The sequence below is a fragment of the Neltuma alba genome, unplaced genomic scaffold (genome assembly GCF_004799145.2).
Source record: "Neltuma alba isolate B1F8T4 unplaced genomic scaffold, ASM479914v2 tig00005684_pilon, whole genome shotgun sequence".
Lineage (NCBI taxonomy): Eukaryota > Viridiplantae > Streptophyta > Magnoliopsida > Fabales > Fabaceae > Neltuma > Neltuma alba.
In genome coordinates, this window is record NW_021634197.1 from 88,717 (window position 1) to 108,904 (window position 20,188).

At 34.8% G+C, this 20,188-nt stretch overlaps 1 protein-coding gene and 5 non-coding genes across 6 annotated transcripts; 2 read left to right on the forward strand and 4 right to left on the reverse strand.

The window, feature by feature from the left end:
- Positions 1–2,978: 2,978 nt before the first annotated feature.
- On the reverse strand, positions 2,979–3,174 carry LOC114748320 (U2 spliceosomal RNA). The gene has a single exon (XR_003740454.1). It is a non-coding gene; the product is annotated as a U2 spliceosomal RNA (small nuclear RNA).
- Positions 3,175–9,294: 6,120 nt separating this feature from the next.
- Positions 9,295–9,368, forward strand: LOC114748322 (small nucleolar RNA R66). Its single transcript, XR_003740456.1, has one exon. It is a non-coding gene; the product is annotated as a small nucleolar RNA R66 (small nucleolar RNA).
- Positions 9,369–9,489: 121 nt separating this feature from the next.
- LOC114748323 (small nucleolar RNA snoR118) lies at positions 9,490–9,583 on the forward strand. Its single transcript, XR_003740457.1, has one exon. It is a non-coding gene; the product is annotated as a small nucleolar RNA snoR118 (small nucleolar RNA).
- A 1,818-nt stretch (positions 9,584–11,401) lies between these two features.
- TRNAM-CAU (transfer RNA methionine (anticodon CAU)) lies at positions 11,402–11,473 on the reverse strand. The gene has a single exon. It is a non-coding gene; the product is annotated as a tRNA-Met (tRNA).
- A 1,684-nt stretch (positions 11,474–13,157) lies between these two features.
- Positions 13,158–13,229, reverse strand: TRNAM-CAU (transfer RNA methionine (anticodon CAU)). Its single transcript has one exon. It is a non-coding gene; the product is annotated as a tRNA-Met (tRNA).
- Positions 13,230–15,775: 2,546 nt separating this feature from the next.
- Positions 15,776–20,038, reverse strand: LOC114748313 (probable protein phosphatase 2C 42). Its single transcript, XM_028936681.1, has 5 exons — positions 19,434–20,038; positions 18,476–18,846; positions 17,464–17,700; positions 16,331–16,423; positions 15,776–16,180 (listed from the first exon to the last, which is right to left on the reverse strand). The coding sequence occupies exons 1-5, from the start codon at positions 19,762–19,764 to the stop codon at positions 16,052–16,054; spliced, it is 1,161 nt and encodes a 386-aa protein (XP_028792514.1). The 5' UTR covers positions 19,765–20,038; the 3' UTR covers positions 15,776–16,051.
- Positions 20,039–20,188: the final 150 nt, after the last annotated feature.

A 20,188-nucleotide genomic window follows, 5' to 3' on the forward strand; every position in this document is an offset into this window, starting at 1 on the left:
CCCATAATGATGAAGACGATGAGGCTCGTTATTAATCACCTGGAAGTTGCTTTTCGCTAAAAACAAAAACCTAATATCCATTCAATACTTCTCATAACTTTGATTATGAGCTGTGAGCAGTAACTAAAGGACACAATTCATTTAATCGATCACGAGTAATAGTACGTCACCTAATGATATTAGGAATTAGGATCTATCGTCACAAGCCCACCTTCTATGGATAGCTGAGAAGTAGGAACTATTATATAAGATCAACTAATGATATTTAAGCTGAATAGAAATGGTATGCCACCTATTTAGTATTTGAATGCAAATTGATTGGGAAAAACATTGTGATGAAATAAGAAGGGAGATTAGTCTTGATGTCATTTTGATTCTCATTATAACTTTGTGTCCACCATTAAGTCAATGATAAGTTTAAGTAAGGCCAATGATAAGTTCTGATAAGACTTCTGTACAGTTTTAAATTTCTCTGTTGAAATGAGAATTTACAGATTTCTTTGACAGCAAGCACTTCTGATATAGGATTCATGACAATTTCAGTTAGGCCAATGATAAGTTAGGTAAGGCCAATAACAAGTTCTGATAAGGTTTCTGTACAATTTTAAATTTTTCTGTTGAAATGAGAATTTACAGATTTCTTTGACAGCAAGCACTTCTAATATAGGATTCATGACAATTTCAATTAAGCCAATGACAAGTTAGATAAGGCCAATGACAAGTTCCGATAAAGTTTTCGTACAACTTTAAATTTCTCTGTTGAAATGAGAACTTGCATATTTCTTTTACAACAAGCACTCTGATATAAGATTCATGACAATTTCAGTTAGACCAATGACAAGTTTCGATAAGATTTTTGTACAACTTTAAATTTTTCTGTTGAAATGAGAATTTACAGATTTCTTTGACAGCAAGCACTTTTGATATAGGATTCATGACAAGTTTTATTATGTCAATGACAAGTTAAGTAAGGCCAATGATAAGTTTCGATAAGGTTTTCATACAATTTTAAATTTTTTTGTTAAAATGAGAATTTGCAGATTTATTTGACAGCAAGCACTTCTGATATAGGATTCATGACAAGTTCAATTAGACCAATGACATGTTCTGATAAGGTTTTCGTATAATTTTAAATTTTTCTGTTAAAATGAGAATTAAATAGCTCTACAACGTTGCTATATATATGTTGTGAAGATTGAGGTTCAATCTGGAGCATCCATATGGTGGGCACAAAGTTATAATGAGAATCAAAATGACATCAAGACTAATTTGCCTTCTTATTTTATCACAATGTTGCTCCCAATCAATTTACATTCAAATACTAAATAGGTGGCGTACCATTTCCATTCAGCTTAAATATCATTAGTTGATCTTATATAATAGTTCCTACTTTTCAGCTATCCATAGAAGGTGGGTTTGTGACGATCGATCCTAGTTCCTAATATCATTAGGTGGCATACTATTACTCACGATCGATTAAATGAATTGTGTTCTTTAGTTATTGCCCACAGCTCATAATCAAAATTATGAGAAGCATTGAATGGATATTGGGTTTTTGTTTTTAACAAAAAGCAACTTCCAAGTGATTAATAACGAGCCTCATCGTCTTTATCATTGTGGGTGAGAGAGAGAATGAGAGAGGAATCTAGTGAGAGAGATGGTGAATGCAATTAAAGTTTTAGAAGGTGGATTTGTGAGGATGGAGCATATGAAAATAGAGATCACAAAAGAAATTGAGAGAGATGGATATGGAAACATGATATGAAAAGCAGAAGGACGTTTTTGTCTTTTAACCAAGATTTTGTACTTGTAATTTGGGATCCGATCCTTTCCGGCTATTTTTCAAATTTAAGGTCTCTCATTACTATTTTATATATTAAAAGGTTTTTATTTGTAATTTTCTCTTAGTATTATTTGAGAGGGCGCGTGTGCCACGAAATTGCATGCATGTTTATTTCAGAAAAATATAAGTGAAGGCAAAAGGCGTGGTTGACGGTAATTTCAAATAAAAAGTTCTCGGCTTTTTTGCCCACATGTTATAAACAGTAAAAGTAATTACCAGATGCTATAAGATCAAAAAATTTTGCCAAAATGCTGCAGGAGGAATCATTCCTATTTTCCAGCCATTCATATTTACAAAAACATCCCTTTTATTTTAAAAAATTATATTGACTTATTTTAAAATTAAAACATATGTTGCATAAACCTTCCTAATTATTATTGTATAATTCTTATATGGATCATGCGTTGTACAAGTGGGGATGAAAATAAATATGAAATGGTTCATCAAAATAAAATTATTTTACGGAGAAGAGGATGAGGGGGAGCGTTTTTCTGAGAATTAATTAATAACCCAAAAAAAAATATGAAGGAAAATGATTTTAAAAAAAAGGTGGAGAATAGATGATAAGAAGGGTAGAGGCGGAGGAAAAATGTGGGAAATAGTAGTGAAAATAGGTGTCAGAGGTGAAGCTAAAATCGTTCATTGAGGCAACTGATTTCAATTTTTTATTTTAATAAAAAAATAAACGTCAAACCACATGAAAGGCAAATTCATCCTGTGCTGAACGATTTCTTTGCAAATCCAAAATCGTTCTCACCGTGAACGATTTCTCCTGCAGCATTTTGGTAAAAAAAATTTATTTTTGGTAATTGCTTTTACTGTTTATAGCATGTGGGTAAAAAAGCCAAAAGTTCTCTCATTTAATCAAGCACCCAATAATTCGTGGGATTCAAACAGGCTTATAAACAATTTTTATTTTCGGAAATACGACATGACTATGAAACCATAAAGGTTCGAATTGAATTTAAATCATTCATATATTTCAATTAATTTTTCGTTTTAATAAATATATTCTTTGTTTTTATTATTTTTATTACTAAAAAAATTACATTTAAGATTTAAATTTAAATTTAAAATGATGTAGAAAACATTATACCCCCGTGGCTCACAAGATAGGAAGCTTAAACTAGACTTGGTGGGGTGCGCCAGGCCCGTGCAGCAGTGCAACGCACGGGCGACACGCAAGGGCCCCAGTAGCAAGCTACTGAGGTGGGCCCTCCCCCTCAAAAAATTAATTTAATATCATGTGAGCCGATGGCCCACGTATCAGATATTAAACTGATAAGAACAGATACTACACTTGATCTTAGCCAAAAGGCCGAGAAAGGTATGCTTTGTGAGGGGGGGTCGTTTGGCTTTTATATCTGCTCTCCGCTGTGCTCAAAGCCTCGCTTCCCGATGTGGGACTAAGTTCTAGACTTTCTAGACTAGGAGTCTAGGACAAAAGCTTTCATTCGCAGCAGCCGTACTGATTGTGCAGAGAAAGAGTCGGTTCAAGATAAATAATGGATTTGATTCTCTGTTTTAATTTTAATGCTTTGAACCTGTGCTCCCTTTTTCTATTTGTAATTTTGATTTTGTTCTTTTATGATTGGGTAAAAAAAAACCTGTGCTGTAAACAGGTGAACTTAGACCAAACAACTGAACAAGTACGTTTTATTATGAAGCGTCCTTGGCAATATATTGCATTACCCATGAATTGCGGTCACATTACTCCATCCTTTTTAGATTTTAACTCAAGCCATATCTCACTTGGGTGCACGAATTTTGAAACAAATGATGGATCACAGGTATAAAATAACATCATATATGTATATCACCATATCAGCAAACACGCGCACAAGCTAAGTAACTAAAATCATTGAAACACAATAAATCACCTCACCCGGAATGGAAGACCAACAACCCATTTGTTATTAATTTGCGTATTGGCTGCCATTACATAAACGAAACTGGGGAAAAGGAAGTTCATTCTGAAAAGAGTTCCAAGATCTGATTTAAAAAGAAGACGGAGTAGGCAGTTAGGCAACTAAGGCTAAAATTTGAGAGAGAAAAGGACAGAAGCTGGGTTTTGCCATTAAGAAAGTAGGGCAAAGGACGATGAATATTTGGTACGTTCAGTGATCTCTCAGCTATAAGTAGAGCAGGATTTGGTCATGCCGATCATGATCCATGCCTGCCTGTTTGTACCCAAATCCTTTTGTTGTGCCACCTGGTTTTGTCTGCCCTCCTTTTGTTCTGCCACCTACTTTTCTCTGCATTCTGCTGTAATTTTGGAAATAAAATTCAAGTGTAAAGTGCTTCACAATAATTTGAAGAGTGTCGGGTCGAAAGAGAGATTATGGGAGATAAGAGGGAAAATGAACCCCTCATTTTGTTTGGTTAGAAATGTTGAAAAGAAGGGGAGCCAAAATTTTCCCCTTCCCCTCTCTCTCATTCACATTTTGGCTTCCTCTTAAATTGGAGTTTTTTTTAGAAGGAAACCAAATATATTGACTACTTTGCCATTATGATTTATGTAATATTCTAATAATGTGCTCAGATTAAAATAAAGAAAATCAAATCCACCCATTCCCTTGATGCCCATCCGATATTGGCCTATCATAATCCTCACCCGCAACTCCTTTCCTCTACATTTTGCTGAGATGTTTGGTTGTTCTAAGATGTTCAATTAAGAAACCAGAATGGATCTGGAAGGATTTCTGGACGCCTTGATAAAAGTTTAGAGAAATCATTACATTGATAAAGAAAACGTTAATTTTTATAAGTTTAATTTATTAACTAAATGCCTTCGTCGTCAATTTTTTTCGGAAACGTGGTGATGCTCAACAGTTTATGAAATTTCTTTGTCCTGGTCTTGCGTGGATAATGAATCTGTTTCTTTTTAATAAATATATATTAGCATGGGAAGAGAAGCCATATCTGATTTATTTTTCAAGGAAGACGAGAACGAAATGAAAGCAGTGGAGGCTTTAGAAATTTAAAAATATTAATATATCAGTTTTTTATACACATATTAAGATGTAAATTAACATGATAGAATAAATTTTCATCTAATTATGTAATTTGAATTAAGATGTAAATTAATTTATATAATATATATAAAAGTATAAATTAATATGCAAAGATAAAATGATAAATTAATTATTACTATATTTTTCCTTCCTTTATTTAACTAAGTAAAAGATTATTAAATATTCTTTTCTCTCGTTTTTTTTTTTTAGTCAAACTAAATATGATAAGATTGAGACATTCCCACCCTTCCCTCCTTCCCTACGCTTCTCTCCCTTCAAACCAAACAGGCACTAAAAGTCTCCTTGCAGAGATAATTTCAAATCAGTCACTCTCTGTGTCTCTTGTATGAAAGGATGAGTTGCTCTGCTATATTCTTTAGGGATGATACTCAAATCCATAATGCTAAATTAAAAAACGACTCTAATAAGAAAACAAGCAATACTCCTTCAACCCAATTGCAACTACCAGAACCAACTCATGAAACAAACCAGAAATATATTCTGAGGAGACAATTCTTCGAACAAGTCTGTTTGCTAAAAACTTTTAGTAATGGATTAATGAAGTTGAAATGGCCAGTTAGCTTTTGGAAAGAAACGACGGGCCACGGGAATTAACGTAATGTCTAAAATAACATTATATCTCCCCCATCAGAATGAAATTTCAAAACTAAAAAAAAAAAAGTCATATAGTGAAGGGGAAAAAAGATGATGGTGTAGGCAGATAGGGTGACCAGGCAGGCCATAGTGGGCTGACTACGCAGCAACCTGTTATCCCTCCACTGTTGAGAGCCAGAGGTTCTCGCTGCTCTGTGAAACCAGCCTCACGCATTGCCCTCTGGTTTAAGGCTAACGAGACCCGAGCTTTCGCTCAAGTCCCATGAGCCAACACCCCACTTGGAGTGGGCAGGCCAGCATAATGCAGCAGTCAGCCCAACCTGGAAAAGCCGAAGCTGTAGCCCATCATCTTATTACCCTCACATGAGTTACAAGCTAGCGTCACCCAGCTCGGCAATCGAGGAAGCATTTCAGCCGTTTAATATACACTATATTTGTCAAATTGTGGGCGATGTGGGACTTCCGAATTATTCCAAGTCCACTATATTTTAGCATTTGATGGGATAACTCTGAGATCGCAATAAACATGATTCGCTGAGCTATGATGATAATCCGACAGTAAACTGAAAGATCTGTTGATGCATCAAAGAGCTGTAACTCTTCGTCACGCCAGTTCGTTGTAATTTTAAGTTTGATTTGTTGCTTTGTAAAGAGCTCCAAAGGCATATATAAAAAATATGTGAACAAGTTCCTCAACTCGTCCAACAAACTCAGCTTTACATACATCAAGAAAGTTGGGATCCAGCTAACGAAGATAAACAACGCACAAGTTTAAACACAATACTTTACTGTAGTAAAAGACGGTGATCGAAAAAGACATAACGCTTAGTCGTCGACGACGACATCAAGATCCAAGACCACGTAATAACCCAATGAAACCATCCAAGCTCAGCCATCGTTTCGGTCACCGCCACCAAGGGCGATCATATCGTCGATGTCTTGATCGGTGACGACGATCCCAGCCCACTCCATGAAACTTTGCAGAATACATCAATAATATATTTTCAGCTCGATTCTTCATGATGATCGATATATAAGGATGTATTTTAATTCGAAACTGGAAAAGCTTAACACAGTCATTTTCAACAAGGACTGAACAGAAAAAAGTTTATTCAGAATATATTTCATGAATAACCAGAGATGTCGTCATGTTGGTTTACCTGATTTTTTACAGCAAGTCACCATTATTTTCTATCATATATGAAGTAGCTAGCAATCTTATAATTCTTTTATTAAATGACGTTGTAATTATGAAAGGAAAAAAGAAGCCCCATCCTCATTATTGTGTTGCGCTGTGCTGTTTTCAGTGAATAGGCCAGTCGAGAGAAACGAAAAGAATGAAAAATATATTACATGAAGCCTTAAAAAAAAAAAGTAATCTTTACGTATTTTATGATTGATAATGATGCTCACATGACACATTCAATCCACACAAGACGAATAAGCAATATGCTTTTAGAAAGCACATTTATTCATTGTGCGAGTGAGGGGATGGTTGAAGAGATATTCATGTTGGTGTTTATACTTTCTTTTGTTTTCATTATAAGTTTTAAATAAGTAATTCATGTATATTAAATTATTAGTTAAAATTAGTTAAAAGTAATAAGTAGGTTAGAAATATACTTTTATTTTTAAATATACCCATATAATAAATGAGAAAAAGAATAAAAGAGAATGTGTTGGAAGATGTGATAGGAAAAAGTATGATAAAAGAGAAAGAATAAATAATTAAAAGTAAATTAAAAAAATATGTTAAATATTAGCGTAAAGGGGCATCCAGCACCCCAATCTTTTTTTTTCATGAGCACCCACCACTCCTATCTTTTTTTCAGTGCAATTTTACCCACAATCTATTTTTTTTAGTGCAATTTAACCTAATTCTAACGGACCCCCTAACGTCTCTTAAGAAATTTTTTTTATAAGTCCACATCAACACGGCTAAGAGGATTAAAATTGACAGATAATACAAAGAAGGGAAAAAACAAACCAAGCTCGTGCGCCCACTCTGCAAGCACCAGAATCCCACCTGTTTGTGCGATTGGGAACACTAGCATCTAGTAAAGGAGAAGGCAACAAATTCGTGCAAGGAAAGTTGTCTTGATTTGGAAAACTAACAACCTTACTTTGAAATTTTACTTTTGCTTTCTTGTATACTTTGTCTCTTTTGTTTTAGAGGAGCAATTTGACTTTGCAAGTATTGGAACCCTAAACGAATTGCAAATTCCAGCGGTGAAAGTTGCGAGGAAGACAGTGAATAAAAAATCTCCATTACTAAGGTAAAATTGACCTTAGCAAGCACTGGAACCTGTTAGCCAAACATCGAGAATGGGCTCCAACTCTTGAATATATATTAGAGAACTAGTCTTCTCAAATATATATCGGAGAACTGGTCTTCTCAAATACATATTCGAGAACTGGTCTTCTCAAGTACATATTCGAGAATGACATTTGATCTTAAACAAAACTAACTTCGTAGCCAAACAATAATCACATTTGGTCTTTGGTCTTTGGTCTTCTCACATCATCTTCGGCAACTAACACATCGAACGCCACATCATCTTCGTCCCACGCCATATCATCTTCGTCCAACTCCACATCATCTCCCAGGTTCGCATCTCCCGTCATTTTCTAATCATAAAACCCCTTTCAGCAAACCCAATTTCAAATGTGGGACCATACAAGAAAAACAAAAGTAAAGTTGTTACCTTTCCAAATCAAGATGATTTTTCTCGCACGAATTTGTTGCCTTCTCCTTCACCAAATGCTAGTGTTCCCAATCGCACAAACAGGTGGGGTTCTGGTGCACACGAGCTCGGTTTGTTTTTTTCCCTTCTTTGTATTATCTATCAATTTTCACCTTCTTATGCGTGCTGATGTGGACTTATAAAAAAAGAAATTTTCTTAATAGACATTAGGGGATCTGTTGGAATTGGGTTAAATTGCACTAAAAAAAATATATAGTGGGTAAAATTGCACTGAAAAAAAGATTGGAGTGGTGGGTGCTCCTAAAAAAAAAAAGATTGGGGTGCTGGGTGCCCTTTTACCCTAAATATTAAGAGAAAGACAAATTGAAGCTTATAAATTACTACAGCTATTTTAAAATCCAAAGCTCATAAATTTGACAGGAGGAAGTAATTGATGAAGCTCTTCTTACAGGTGAAGGATCATTGATTTAGAGGAAGTTATCCTTGAATCATTGTTCGTCAAAGAAAAACTGTCCCCTGTCTTATTGGGCATAATGAACAGTTTAGAAAAACAAATTGATATTTTGGGCTTTCCTATGGGCCAAGCCCAATGAAAGATTGTTAGGAAGTCACGGAACGGATATAAAAGTAATTATGAGACCACACGAAGGATGTTTTAGGCATTTCGGAAGCTGCAAACCCTAATTCAAAAACACCCTCCCCTATATATTCTGACTTCTGAGAAAAGCCATGCGACTGAAAAACGCCTCTCTGTAGAAGAATCTCAAAATTTCTGTATGTTTCTGTGCAATTTTTCTCGTTCTTGCCTCTACGAAGGGATGCCTTTGATTCGACGGCGATGGATTGAAGGTTTAATCCCTCAGTGAGAGAAGAGGAGGCATAAATCGTAGTGCAGGGAAGTTGAGTCACTTCGCCTTTGTATTCATCTCCAGGTGCAGTGAATAACGCCCTGCCATATCTATTTCTGTTCCTCGATCATTCTCTTCAAATTTCGTCGAGTTTCTCTCGATCTGAATCTGCTTCGTCTGGTTTTGATTGTGTTCATTTGTAAGAGATCAATACTTGCTTAGAATTAGGGATTTCCATCGCTCCTAATTTCATCATCTTTCTGTTGCGATCCCGTGATGGCATGGAATCTTTGAGACCTGATCATCTTGTTTGATGACAACTATAAGCATTATCGCTGAGGATCCTCTTTCTTCGTCGTTATATTTCTCATTCTCATTTTAAATCTGTTTTTACAAATAGAATAGTTTTAAGGTTTTATAACTAAATCTGTTTTCGAGTTTTTCCTGGAGAATTTGGAATGGATTTGGATGATGAAATAAGCACTGGGCTCTGAGCATCTAAGCAAATTAGGTGCATAATTGATGCACATTGCTAGCCTAGAAAGCTATGTCTGACTTATTTCTCTGGAGCTTCTCGGATTTCAAGTTTATAGTTATAATAATTTGAAAATTTCTGAAGCCTTCATTTGGATTTAAACAGGATCGTTATCGTAATAGAATGAGAACTCATTTGAAAGAGGATATGGTCAGAATTTACGTATATACTTAAAAATTCTTAAGTTCTTTTCAAGTGTTTTAGATATTCCAATCAGGAAAGCGCAGAAATAGAGCCTCAATCAGTTCAAGAACTCAGTCTTTCTTCTTAGGCTGGACGAGGATATAGATCTTAAAAAAAAAAAAGGGAAGGTGATAAAAAAGAAATTTATTCATATAAATTAATACTAAACATTAACAAATCCGTCGGAAACGACCAAAAAGTAAAATATCTATTTACATATCCAAATTCCAAAGTACTCCAAGGTTCAAAAAAAAAAAAAAAACAAAAACCAAGGTGAAGGAAAGAAGCAAATCAGGACAAGTTTAAAATCCAGGGTAAAATATTTATTTGGGGCAAGGCATGTGTGAAGGAAAGAAGCAAGCGAATGTTATGTTGTTTATTAATAAATTTTTTAAATTATGAGTTTTAGTTTTTTTTTTTTTGGCCAGCATGAGTTTTAGTATTTTTAAGTAGACAAAAAAAATGAATTTATATATATCCAACAAGCCAAAAAAATATGATACCGAGTAAAACACATATACTTATTCGAAAACTTTAATTCCTGACGGTTTACTAAAATCCACTAAAATCAACTTGAAAAATTTACTAAATCAAGAGATAAAAGTTCAGTATGGCAGTGATAGGCTCTCTTAAAGAGTCAGGCTAAAAAGAGTTTTGTTAATTAGGACATTTGTAGCCAAAAAAAAAATACTTGTTATATTAATTAGGACAAATGTAGCAAACAAAAAAATAACTGGGACAAATTTTAAATACATTTGTTAAAATTTATTAGGTCTAATTGTCCAATCATATTCTATCACATATGATTTTTCTTACTAATATTGGAACAATAGAATTTTAAAATTTTACTATTGTGAACTTTTATTATTGAAAATTGGATTTAGTGGATATAAACAAATGTACCAAGTTGACCAATAAATTAATACATATTGTGATATTTTGAGTTTTTTTCCCTTAATTTAGTCTTGCATTAAGTTCTGGCCCAAAAACAAAAAAAGTCTCCCTTTGAGTTGATGCATATGTTTCGCTACAACAATAATTACTCCAAAATTTATTGCGGCAAAGAGTTATTTTTAATCATATTTTTTATGTGATAATACATTAAAAGAGCGTCATAGAAATGAATTCTCCCATGATTTTTGAAACTCTGGGGCAAATGACCATGTTTCTGAAAATATTCAGAGAATCCATATACATGAAATACACACACGCTGATAATTTTAGGTTTTCTGTTTATTTTTATCAATAAAGAAATTGAGGGGAATTTAAACGACATAAATATTTAAGTTTCCTTCTTTTTTTCAATTGTCCCGACGCATAAATATTTTAGCTGAACATTGTAAATGACTTGATTATCATTTTATTCTTTCTCAACCTCCAGTATTATAATAATTCAAAGAGAGAAAAAAATTAAATTACTTAAAACAAACCAGCTTCAAACTATTTTTCTGAGACACCAATTTGCTTTTCATTAGAACCAAAAAAAAAAAAAAGGAACAAAACAAACAAAGGCACTTTTTTACGTGTGACGTGTCTGCCGGATAGCGTTTGAAGAGTGAGAAAATGCGGATGCCATGCGTCGACAACAAAAGCCGTTCGAGATGCAGGATCCTTCAGATCCAACGGTTGAAAAAATTTAAACGCCGGAAGCCACTCTATATCAGAGCCAGGTTTCGATCCTGGGACCTGTGGGTTATGGGCCCACCACGCTTCCGCTGCGCCACTCTGATTTGTTGACATGCAACCAAACCAAAAATTTAATAACCATAAAACGAAACTGTAAGAGAAACATGGGCTTTCTAAGAGCTAGCCCATATTAATTCATTCTTAACTTCAAACTAATTAATGGGCTACGGCCTTTTTCATTTAAACCATTGGATTTTCTGAAATTACTTTATGGGTTTAGGCCTCTCATTCCATTAACGTGAATGGAAACTTGACCCGACCGTGAAATCAATTAACCCACGTGCCATTTCTCCCACCCTCTATTTCTTCCAAGGCATAATACTAGTATTGTACAAGGAAAATCCTAAAAAAAAAAAAACAGTTTAAAACTACTAAATCATAAATTATGTTTGGTAACAACACTTTAATGAGTTTGGACAACACTGCACTTACAAATAATAACACATTTTGGTAAAATTCTGTATTTGGAATTTAATGATTTTAATTTTTTTTGGGTAAGATTCTCCCCATAACATGATGGCTGAAACAATTTTCCATAACGCAAATTATTTAGTGTATTTGCAAAATATAGAAAACAAATATATTATGAACTTGGGTTTTCGGCAGAGTAGTAATCGCTTATTCTGCTTGACAAGGGGGGGTGTTGGGGAATTATTTGGAAAGGCAATCATTCCAATTTTAATATATTATATTAGTATAGAAAGTTTTTTTTAAATTAATTAAAAAACCTCTTTAACAATAATTCTAAAACTGGTGTAAATATAACTGTTATAAAAAAAATGACATTGGTATATAGCTTGCTTTTTAATATCATAACCGGTGCGAAAAGACAATCAATCGAGTTATGATATGTTAATAACGGATGCTCCTTGTTATATATGCAAATTACTGGTTTTGATTATTATGATTACTTTAATTGCTATTATTTAATATACCTTAATTTCATAAACATGATAATTATGCAGGAAAATAAACTCCCTTAGAATTTTTTTGTTTTTGGGTTGGATTATGTACAATTTATACTTGAATGTTCTATTCACTCGTATATTAATATAATTTTAAATATGAGTTATTTTAGAACTATATATAAATATTTTTATATATTTTAATTAAATTTTATTATTTTAGTATCATTCTCAATCAATTTATTAACCAGTCCAATTTTTAATACCTTAGGCACTATATTGATATTAATAAATAAAGATCATGTATAAGCAGTGAGTGATCCTATTCTCACATATGAATTATTTTCTCATAAACCCCCAGAGTTTTTCTTAAAAGAAGAATTTGGTTACCTTGGGGTTTATATTCGTTTTGCTGATTAATGAAAAGCTCTTCATCATCTTTATTCTTCATTTTCCTTTTAACAGCTTGATTTAATTATAATAGTCCTTCCATGGAAGCATTTTCTTTTCTCTCATTTACATGGCTTTTTTTTTATTTTTTATATACTGCATTGATGTTATGTTCACTTAAAACTTTGAACAAAATATATTGTTAATGGTTTAATTAGTACATAAATTAATCTTCCCCATGCCCATTATTATTATTATTTTGCTGTCCTCTTAAAAGAGCAAGCCAACGCATCTTTACGTGTGACGCGTCAGCAGGATGGTGTTTGAAGAGAGAAAAAAGCGAATGGCATGTGTCGACATAACTACCGTTCGATGAGACCTCCCTCCATCAGATCGAACGGTGGAAAAAATTCAAACGACGGAAGCCACTCCTTATCAGAGCCAGGTTTCGATCCTGGGACCTGTGGGTTATGGGCCCACCACGCTTCCGCTGCGCCACTCTGATTTGTTGAGGGATGATTGATTAAAACATATAAAAGCAATTATCTACATTCACGACGGAACTCTAGGAGCTAGCCCAAAATTTATTCCTATCTTCTGACAAATTAATGGGCTTGGGCCAGTTTATTTAAGCGTTGGATTTTCTTAAATTACTTGATTGATGGATTTAGGTCTCACATTCCACTGATGGAAACTGGACACAGCCATGATCAAATCAATTAAAGATCCCGATATTTCTACCACCTATTATTTCTTTTAATAGATATTTTTTCTCGTAAAATATAAAAATGTTTTTTTTTGGTAATATTCTCAAACCAATACTACAAGTTCGGGGTGCGTGGAAAAAGAATATGAAAAAAAAAACAATAATTCGTATCATACATTAATGAAAATGAAAAATTCTTGGTTCTTTGCTAGTGCAATTTAGGACAAAACCATAATTACTATAATTTAATATAATTTGCTTCAAATTTCATTTTTATAATACGTGGGAAAATAAACTCTGCATGACTTGATATGATAACATAATTAATATTACTGACTTTAAACTTAATATGAAAATACAAAAAAAAAAAAGTTGCAACAGAGGACATGACCTTGTATTTTATTTATTTTCTTTTGTTTTTTGTGTAAATAAAGGTATACCTTTTATATTGTATTAACTAATCGTACTTTAATTTGCAAAACAGAATTAGGCTCCCACGAAAAAATCTGTGATTATGTCATAATTGGAAATATGCATGCTTGATACATCTCATAGAATGTAATTACTCTCAAAATTTTATTTAATGTGTTTTAATTTGCAAGTTAAACAAATAACTAATAAAAATAACAGAACATTAATATCTAACTTTTTTAAAAGCGAAAAATACCTTCAAACTTAGTTATCCTTTTTTTTTTTTAGCTGAAAAAACTCAGCTTCCATTAAAAAAAAAAAAAAAGAGCGAGAGAGAGAGAACGGCACTCGTTTACGCTGATGATAAAATATTTAGATGTGACGTGGCAACACAATCCAGCCTGATGAAGAGTGAGAATAGTGGATGCCACGTTTCACCTCATTTTCCGTTGGATGAGGCAGGGCATTCATTAGATCCAACGGTAGAGAAAAGTAACACGTCGGAAGCCTATAAGAGCCAGGTTTCGATGCAGAGGTGCAGCCTTGGCTGCCAACTTCAGAGTCACTGGTTGCTGACGTAAAAGGACAGGGCATGGGGCAGGAAAATAAAGCAGAACTTCAAACAAGAAAAATGATAGTTTTATTTTAAACTAATATAATTTTTAGTCACCTAAATTTGTTTTTATTTTGATTTTAATTTTTTAAATTTTAAATAATAGGTTCTGGTTTTTTTAGAGGCAAAATAATCAAAGTTTTCATTAGATTATAGGGACTAATATTTTAAATAAAAAGAAACTTGAGATACCAAATCTAAAATGAAAGCAAATTTAAAGAATCAAAATTTATATTAGTAATTTTATTTTACTCTTTCAAGTTTTAAGAAATTTATTTTAAATCAATTCATAAAGGGAACAAGTCAAATATTAAAAAATACCGGACCGATTAAACATTAACGGTGATTCCTAGATTCCCCACGATTAACCAGAAAAGGGAGGGGGGAGATAATAATAAATAACTTTTTTTATAAATTTATGCTTTATAATGGAGAACCTTAGCTTTGAACTACCAAAGTAGAGTCCCTTTGAACCAACAAATCTGGCCTGCTTTCACAGACCCAAAGGGGATAGCCTTGCCATTATGCTATTTGGGCAACATCTTCCAGAAAAATTCTCAATCAGGTCAAGCGATTTTAAATATTTATGAGTTCTTTTGGTAGGGAAGAAAAATTATATTTTGACCTCTATCAATGGATTTATAATTAAATTGGTTAATAGTCAGTTTTGAAGCAGATCACACAACAATGTTAAAGAGAACCATGCGATGTTAAGGATCAATTCTATAAAACAGCCATAAATTCGGGTTTTAACACGCACAGAAGCATTTTTAGTCATTTATAAGATAATCATGACTTTGAATTCATTATTTTTGGCATGTTAAAGATAATTATTTTGGAATAAAAAGTGTAATTTTTCAAGAAAATCTTAATTTTGACTCTTATAATTGATCATAATTGAAATCCAAATCACAAGCAATTCAGGAAAAGTTCCATGTTGCGTACTTGCCATGGAAGTATAAGATACATTGGGGCTCAAAAAATTCAATGTACGCACGTATATATCAATAAATATAATGAAATTTCTATGACATCACAATATTCATTAGTTATAAATATTATAACTCATCTGACACAGTAAAACATCATCTTTCACAATGAAAATGATAACAGCTAATTCTACCCAAAAAAAAAAATGATAACAGCTAAACATCTTCTACAGCTCAACCTCAAAATCAACTCCATAAAGCGTTGGTATTAAAAAAAAAAAATCCCACAAAACGCCAAGACATTTTATCCACATCATACAGTGAACACTAAACAGCCAAGAAGTACACCTTAATTTTCTCCTTTGGACAATACCCCACCAAAAATCTATACATTATATCTAAAATTTTCACTTCATCTGCAATAAAAACTAAAGTAAATCTGTGCATAACTTATGCCTCTTATCACATGAGATACCTTACTATGTGCTAAACTTCCATTGAATTATTGTCAAATAATTTAGTCTGCTCCACCATGAAATTCGAACAAAGACTGCCAAGAAATTAAAACGAACTATAAAATGGGCATCCGTAGTGTCAAAAATTATTTTCATTCTTTTCCTTTTTTCCACAGATATATTTCTAATAATATGTTATAAATTGGAGCCTCATCAATAAGTTGTCTCGGTATCAGTGACCAAAGGTGCCAAATGCACTGTCAATTCGTATATATGCCAGCCGGGTAGCAACGGTGTGTCTTCTGGTACGGGTACAGTTATCTGAGAGCTGCCCCAAAGACTCTTAAAAGACACCATGTTTACAATCATGTGTCAGTGATCAAGAGCACTTCGAATTGAAAGAGGAGGGTCTATCACTGTGCCTCTGGATATAAGATCGTGGTTTAAGAATAAAACAATAACAGTTATATCATCGTGAAAATGTCTTCGAACCTTCTTGTCAATTTTGCGGAGGTCTGAGTACCGCATTTCTCGTTTCCTTGCTGCTTCTTGGAGAGCAGCCTTGATAAGTCTCTTGGCACTACCCTGCATTAGCAGAAATTTCAAGCACCATAAATTCAATATAGGAATCATTTTGGCAAGGGACTCACTCAGAACTACAATGCCAATGTGCAGCCAAAGAACAAAATCATCAATCTAACATCCATCTATTGATATTCACTTTTCTTTGGGAACAATAACAAGCTACCAATCTATTGAAGGCAGATACAGATTTTACATGTGTTGCAGAATGCATAATGGCTTCATGATTCCTTTTTGCAGTACAAAGAAGAGTAAGACCAGAGAGGGGAAGCCAGTAATCGGAAAGAAGTCAAAAATATGTGGCGTTTATACATGTTAACAACATTATGGTGTCTTTTGACCCATGAAACTGGTGAATGTCAATCATCTCCATTTATCGTCCCCTCTCCCACAAAAGAATAACTCAAGCACAGGAGGAAACTTAAGAAGCGAAATCAACTCAAGTCGAATTGATGAACACTCATCACATTATTGGCTGCTGTGTTGACCAAAGAAAAATTCAAACTATGACTCTCGCAACTGCTTGATTAAGGATCAGCATATCACTTAAAAACTTAAACGTACCTTGCAGGGACAATGAACATGCATAGCTGGTGTTTATCCAAAAAGTGAGGGCAAAAGTAAAGCTCGTCAAGTTATGCCTTCGAAAATTACCAAAACAAGTCTTTTCACAACTATTACACTCAACCAAATCAACCTAAAGCAATCATCTTTAATTACAACATATCAAACACAGCATGATGGGAGACAAAGATGAACTTCTAGGTTAAAGTAGTACGGGGAAGCTCAAATTTTCATACCAAACCATGTAAATCATGTAAAGAAAATTTATTTACTGCACCTAATATCTTATAGCCATAGGACACAAGCTTGATCCAGATACTTCATCATCTTGCTGCTCTTGAGGCAATGGGTTAAATAAAGTGCCAAATACATTTGAAAAAAAAAAAACTATGGCCATTTAGAATGCATGCGAACAAGGGACAAACCAAGAAACATTGAGTGCAGAAAGAATAACAAAATAAAGGAGACAAGAACTTTACCTGCCGTGGATTCCTGTGGACAATATCCACTGCTTTTTCGTTACTCAAGTGCTCCCATAAACCATCTGATGCAAATATAAGGAAGGAATCACCGGGTTGGAGAGGATGAGAGAGAATTGTTGGACTAGCAGTCAAGATAGGCATGTTCATTGGCTCTGGAAGTCTGAATTTTGGATTAATTGGCTCCCGATTGAACTGGGCATGTTTCATATATACGTCACCTATAGACCTAGAAACCTGCACTTGATACAAAAATAAAAAAGGCAATATGATAAGGTAATTAACTTGGCCAGTGGGAAGTGAAACTAAGAAATAAGCTTACATTCGCAAAAGTTATTCTAGACATGTGAACCCACAACCAACAATACATTCAACTTCACACGTCAAATAAAACAAGGAGAGTAATAAAAACAGAATGTTAATACAAGACAAGTCTACAGCATGGATTCCACACAAACACATAGAAATACATCTTTAAATAAAAGTTGAAATGATATCCAGCAAGACGGGACCAGAGGAAATATACAGCCAAAACTCTAGGAAAAATAAACAAAGGATGGGGATGATTAAAAGAAAGAAAGCGACTGTGACAATTGGCATATAAGTTGTTCAAAGTTCTTATTAGGCCACGAGTCACAACTGAAATTCATATATAATGTATGCATACACGCACGCACGCACGCATGAATGGACGCATGTAAGAAGGTAAGCATGTACGTATGCACACCGTAGTCCATAAAGAAAGAATACAAATTGACAGAATTATTCCCCAGTCTTTTCATGCAAATTGACTTCAAAAAGCAATAAATACACGCAGCCCATAAGTTTTGACAATAGGAAGAATATTGCCCAAGGGTATACGTTGATAAGCTTCTAAACCTATTTACCTATCACCTAAGCTTGATATCCAAGAATACAAGTAACCAATATTTGTTTTGACTACATGCAGGAAAACACTAATTTTTATGCTGGAAAGATCGATTCTCTGAAGGACAGAAGCGCATAGAATCACCTGAATAATGCCTTTGACTCTCCACACTCCATGTTTGAGGACAACAATTTGGGGATCATGAGGATGTAGTTCTTTAAGTTCCTGTCTGATTGCATCAAGATTTGCATTATGTTCAGTAGATAGCTGAATCGCAGCAATACCTCCAGTGTTGCCAACTTTCTTACCCAACACAACACGGGAATCTCCAACATTTGCCACAAAGAGGGTCCGCTGAAATATCACTCCAACAAGACAACAGGTCCCAGTAGTTGCGATCTGAGGTTGTCTATCCCATGATTCTGACACAAGAGAAGTGAAACCGTCTTCTGTTTGAAGAAATGCTCTATGAATAGTCTCAGCAGTCACAACTCCCTGTGACTGAGCGGCTATTGCTGCATAAAGATGAAGTCTAAGACGGCTAACATGAGAAGGGATCCTTTATAAACAAGGAAAAAAAAAAAACGATTCGAATTCCAACGCCCTTTTGTCCATCTATATTACTAAGAGGAACAAAATTATAGGCAGAACGATACAAAAAAATATATTGGCCTTCAACCCAGAGGATGGGTCCAAAACTGACTAGACTTTGAGACATTTCGTAATCGCCAATCCCGTTCCCACTTATCAATGGATCGAAGGTGAAAAAAGCATTCTCTAAAAATAGAAAAGGAGGAAAACGGAAAAAAATCAAAAAAATCGATGAACGCTTAAAGGAAATAGTAACTCCCATTTCGCGTGAATGTCTGAACTGTTCCCGATTCTGCGAAATCTCACACTCAAGACCAACGAAAAGCTCAACTTTTGGGGGGGAAAGTTTAGGAAAAAGTGAATTGATGAAAATCACACATAACAGTCCCTGCTCGTGAATGCAATGAAGCAACCAGAAACTAAAACGTGGCCGATTGAATGCCCCAGGAACCAAAACTATATCAGGCCTACATAGCATGAGAAATAAAAAAGAAGATTCAGCATCAAGAACCTTGAAAGTTACGAAAGAGGTGATCGCAAACGTATCGAGAGGCATCGGGTCCTCCGTGACCATCGTACACACCTACAAAGGTGCCCAGAGGACCAGACTCGATCTGGCTCTGGTCTTCGAGAACCTGATTCGCCTGAACCACGGCCATCGAGAAATCGCCGGAACCATACCTTCCTACGTCTCGGAACCAGAGCAATCCGTCTTTACCTTCCCTGCCGCCTGCCCCACCCCCGAAAGTGCTCCCAACAGCTCCAATGGTGTCGAACTTATCAGCACCACGCCCGAATGGCTTCCAACAGAGAGAGAGCAGATTCATCAATGCCTGAAGCATCCCACATCTCTCAGAAACCCTAACCCTAGCCCCAGCTCCGGAACCCAGCCAGGTTTGAAGCAACGAATCTGGGGAAGAGAGAGACTGGAGAAGGGGAAGATTATGTAGGGAAGAGACCAGAAGAGGGGGAGAAAGGTGCGCACGGCGCAGGATAAGCAGGAGGCGCAGGATAGCACGAGGTGATGGCGGAGAGGGCGTGTTCGGTTGTGGAGGAACAGAAACGGGTTAGCCGTATTGAGGAGAGAGGAAGGTGTGGGGAAGCCTCTGCTTCAGTTGTGTTCTTTTCAATGTCTTCTCCTTTTTCCCCTTTTTTTTTTCTTTTTCGTTTTCTTTTCTCTTTTTCCCCATTCCTTGTTTACGAATGGAAACCAATTTTTTTCCCTTTCATAATTTGCGGACATTTCTGGCTTGTTATGTTATTCTG

Excerpts from the sequence above, each read along its gene's own strand:
- LOC114748313 (XM_028936681.1), bottom strand. The coding sequence starts at position 19,764 with ATGCTTCAGGCATTGATGAATCTGCTCTCTCTCTGTTGGAAGCCATTC. Across the intron at positions 17,701-18,475 it reads GAGTCAAAGGCATTATTCAG|GTTTCTAGGTCTATAGGTGA; the intron begins GTGATTCTATGC and ends TATCAAGTGCAG. Across the intron at positions 16,181-16,330 it reads TCCGCAAAATTGACAAGAAG|AGTCTTTGGGGCAGCTCTCA; the intron begins GTTCGAAGACAT and ends GTGTCTTTTAAG.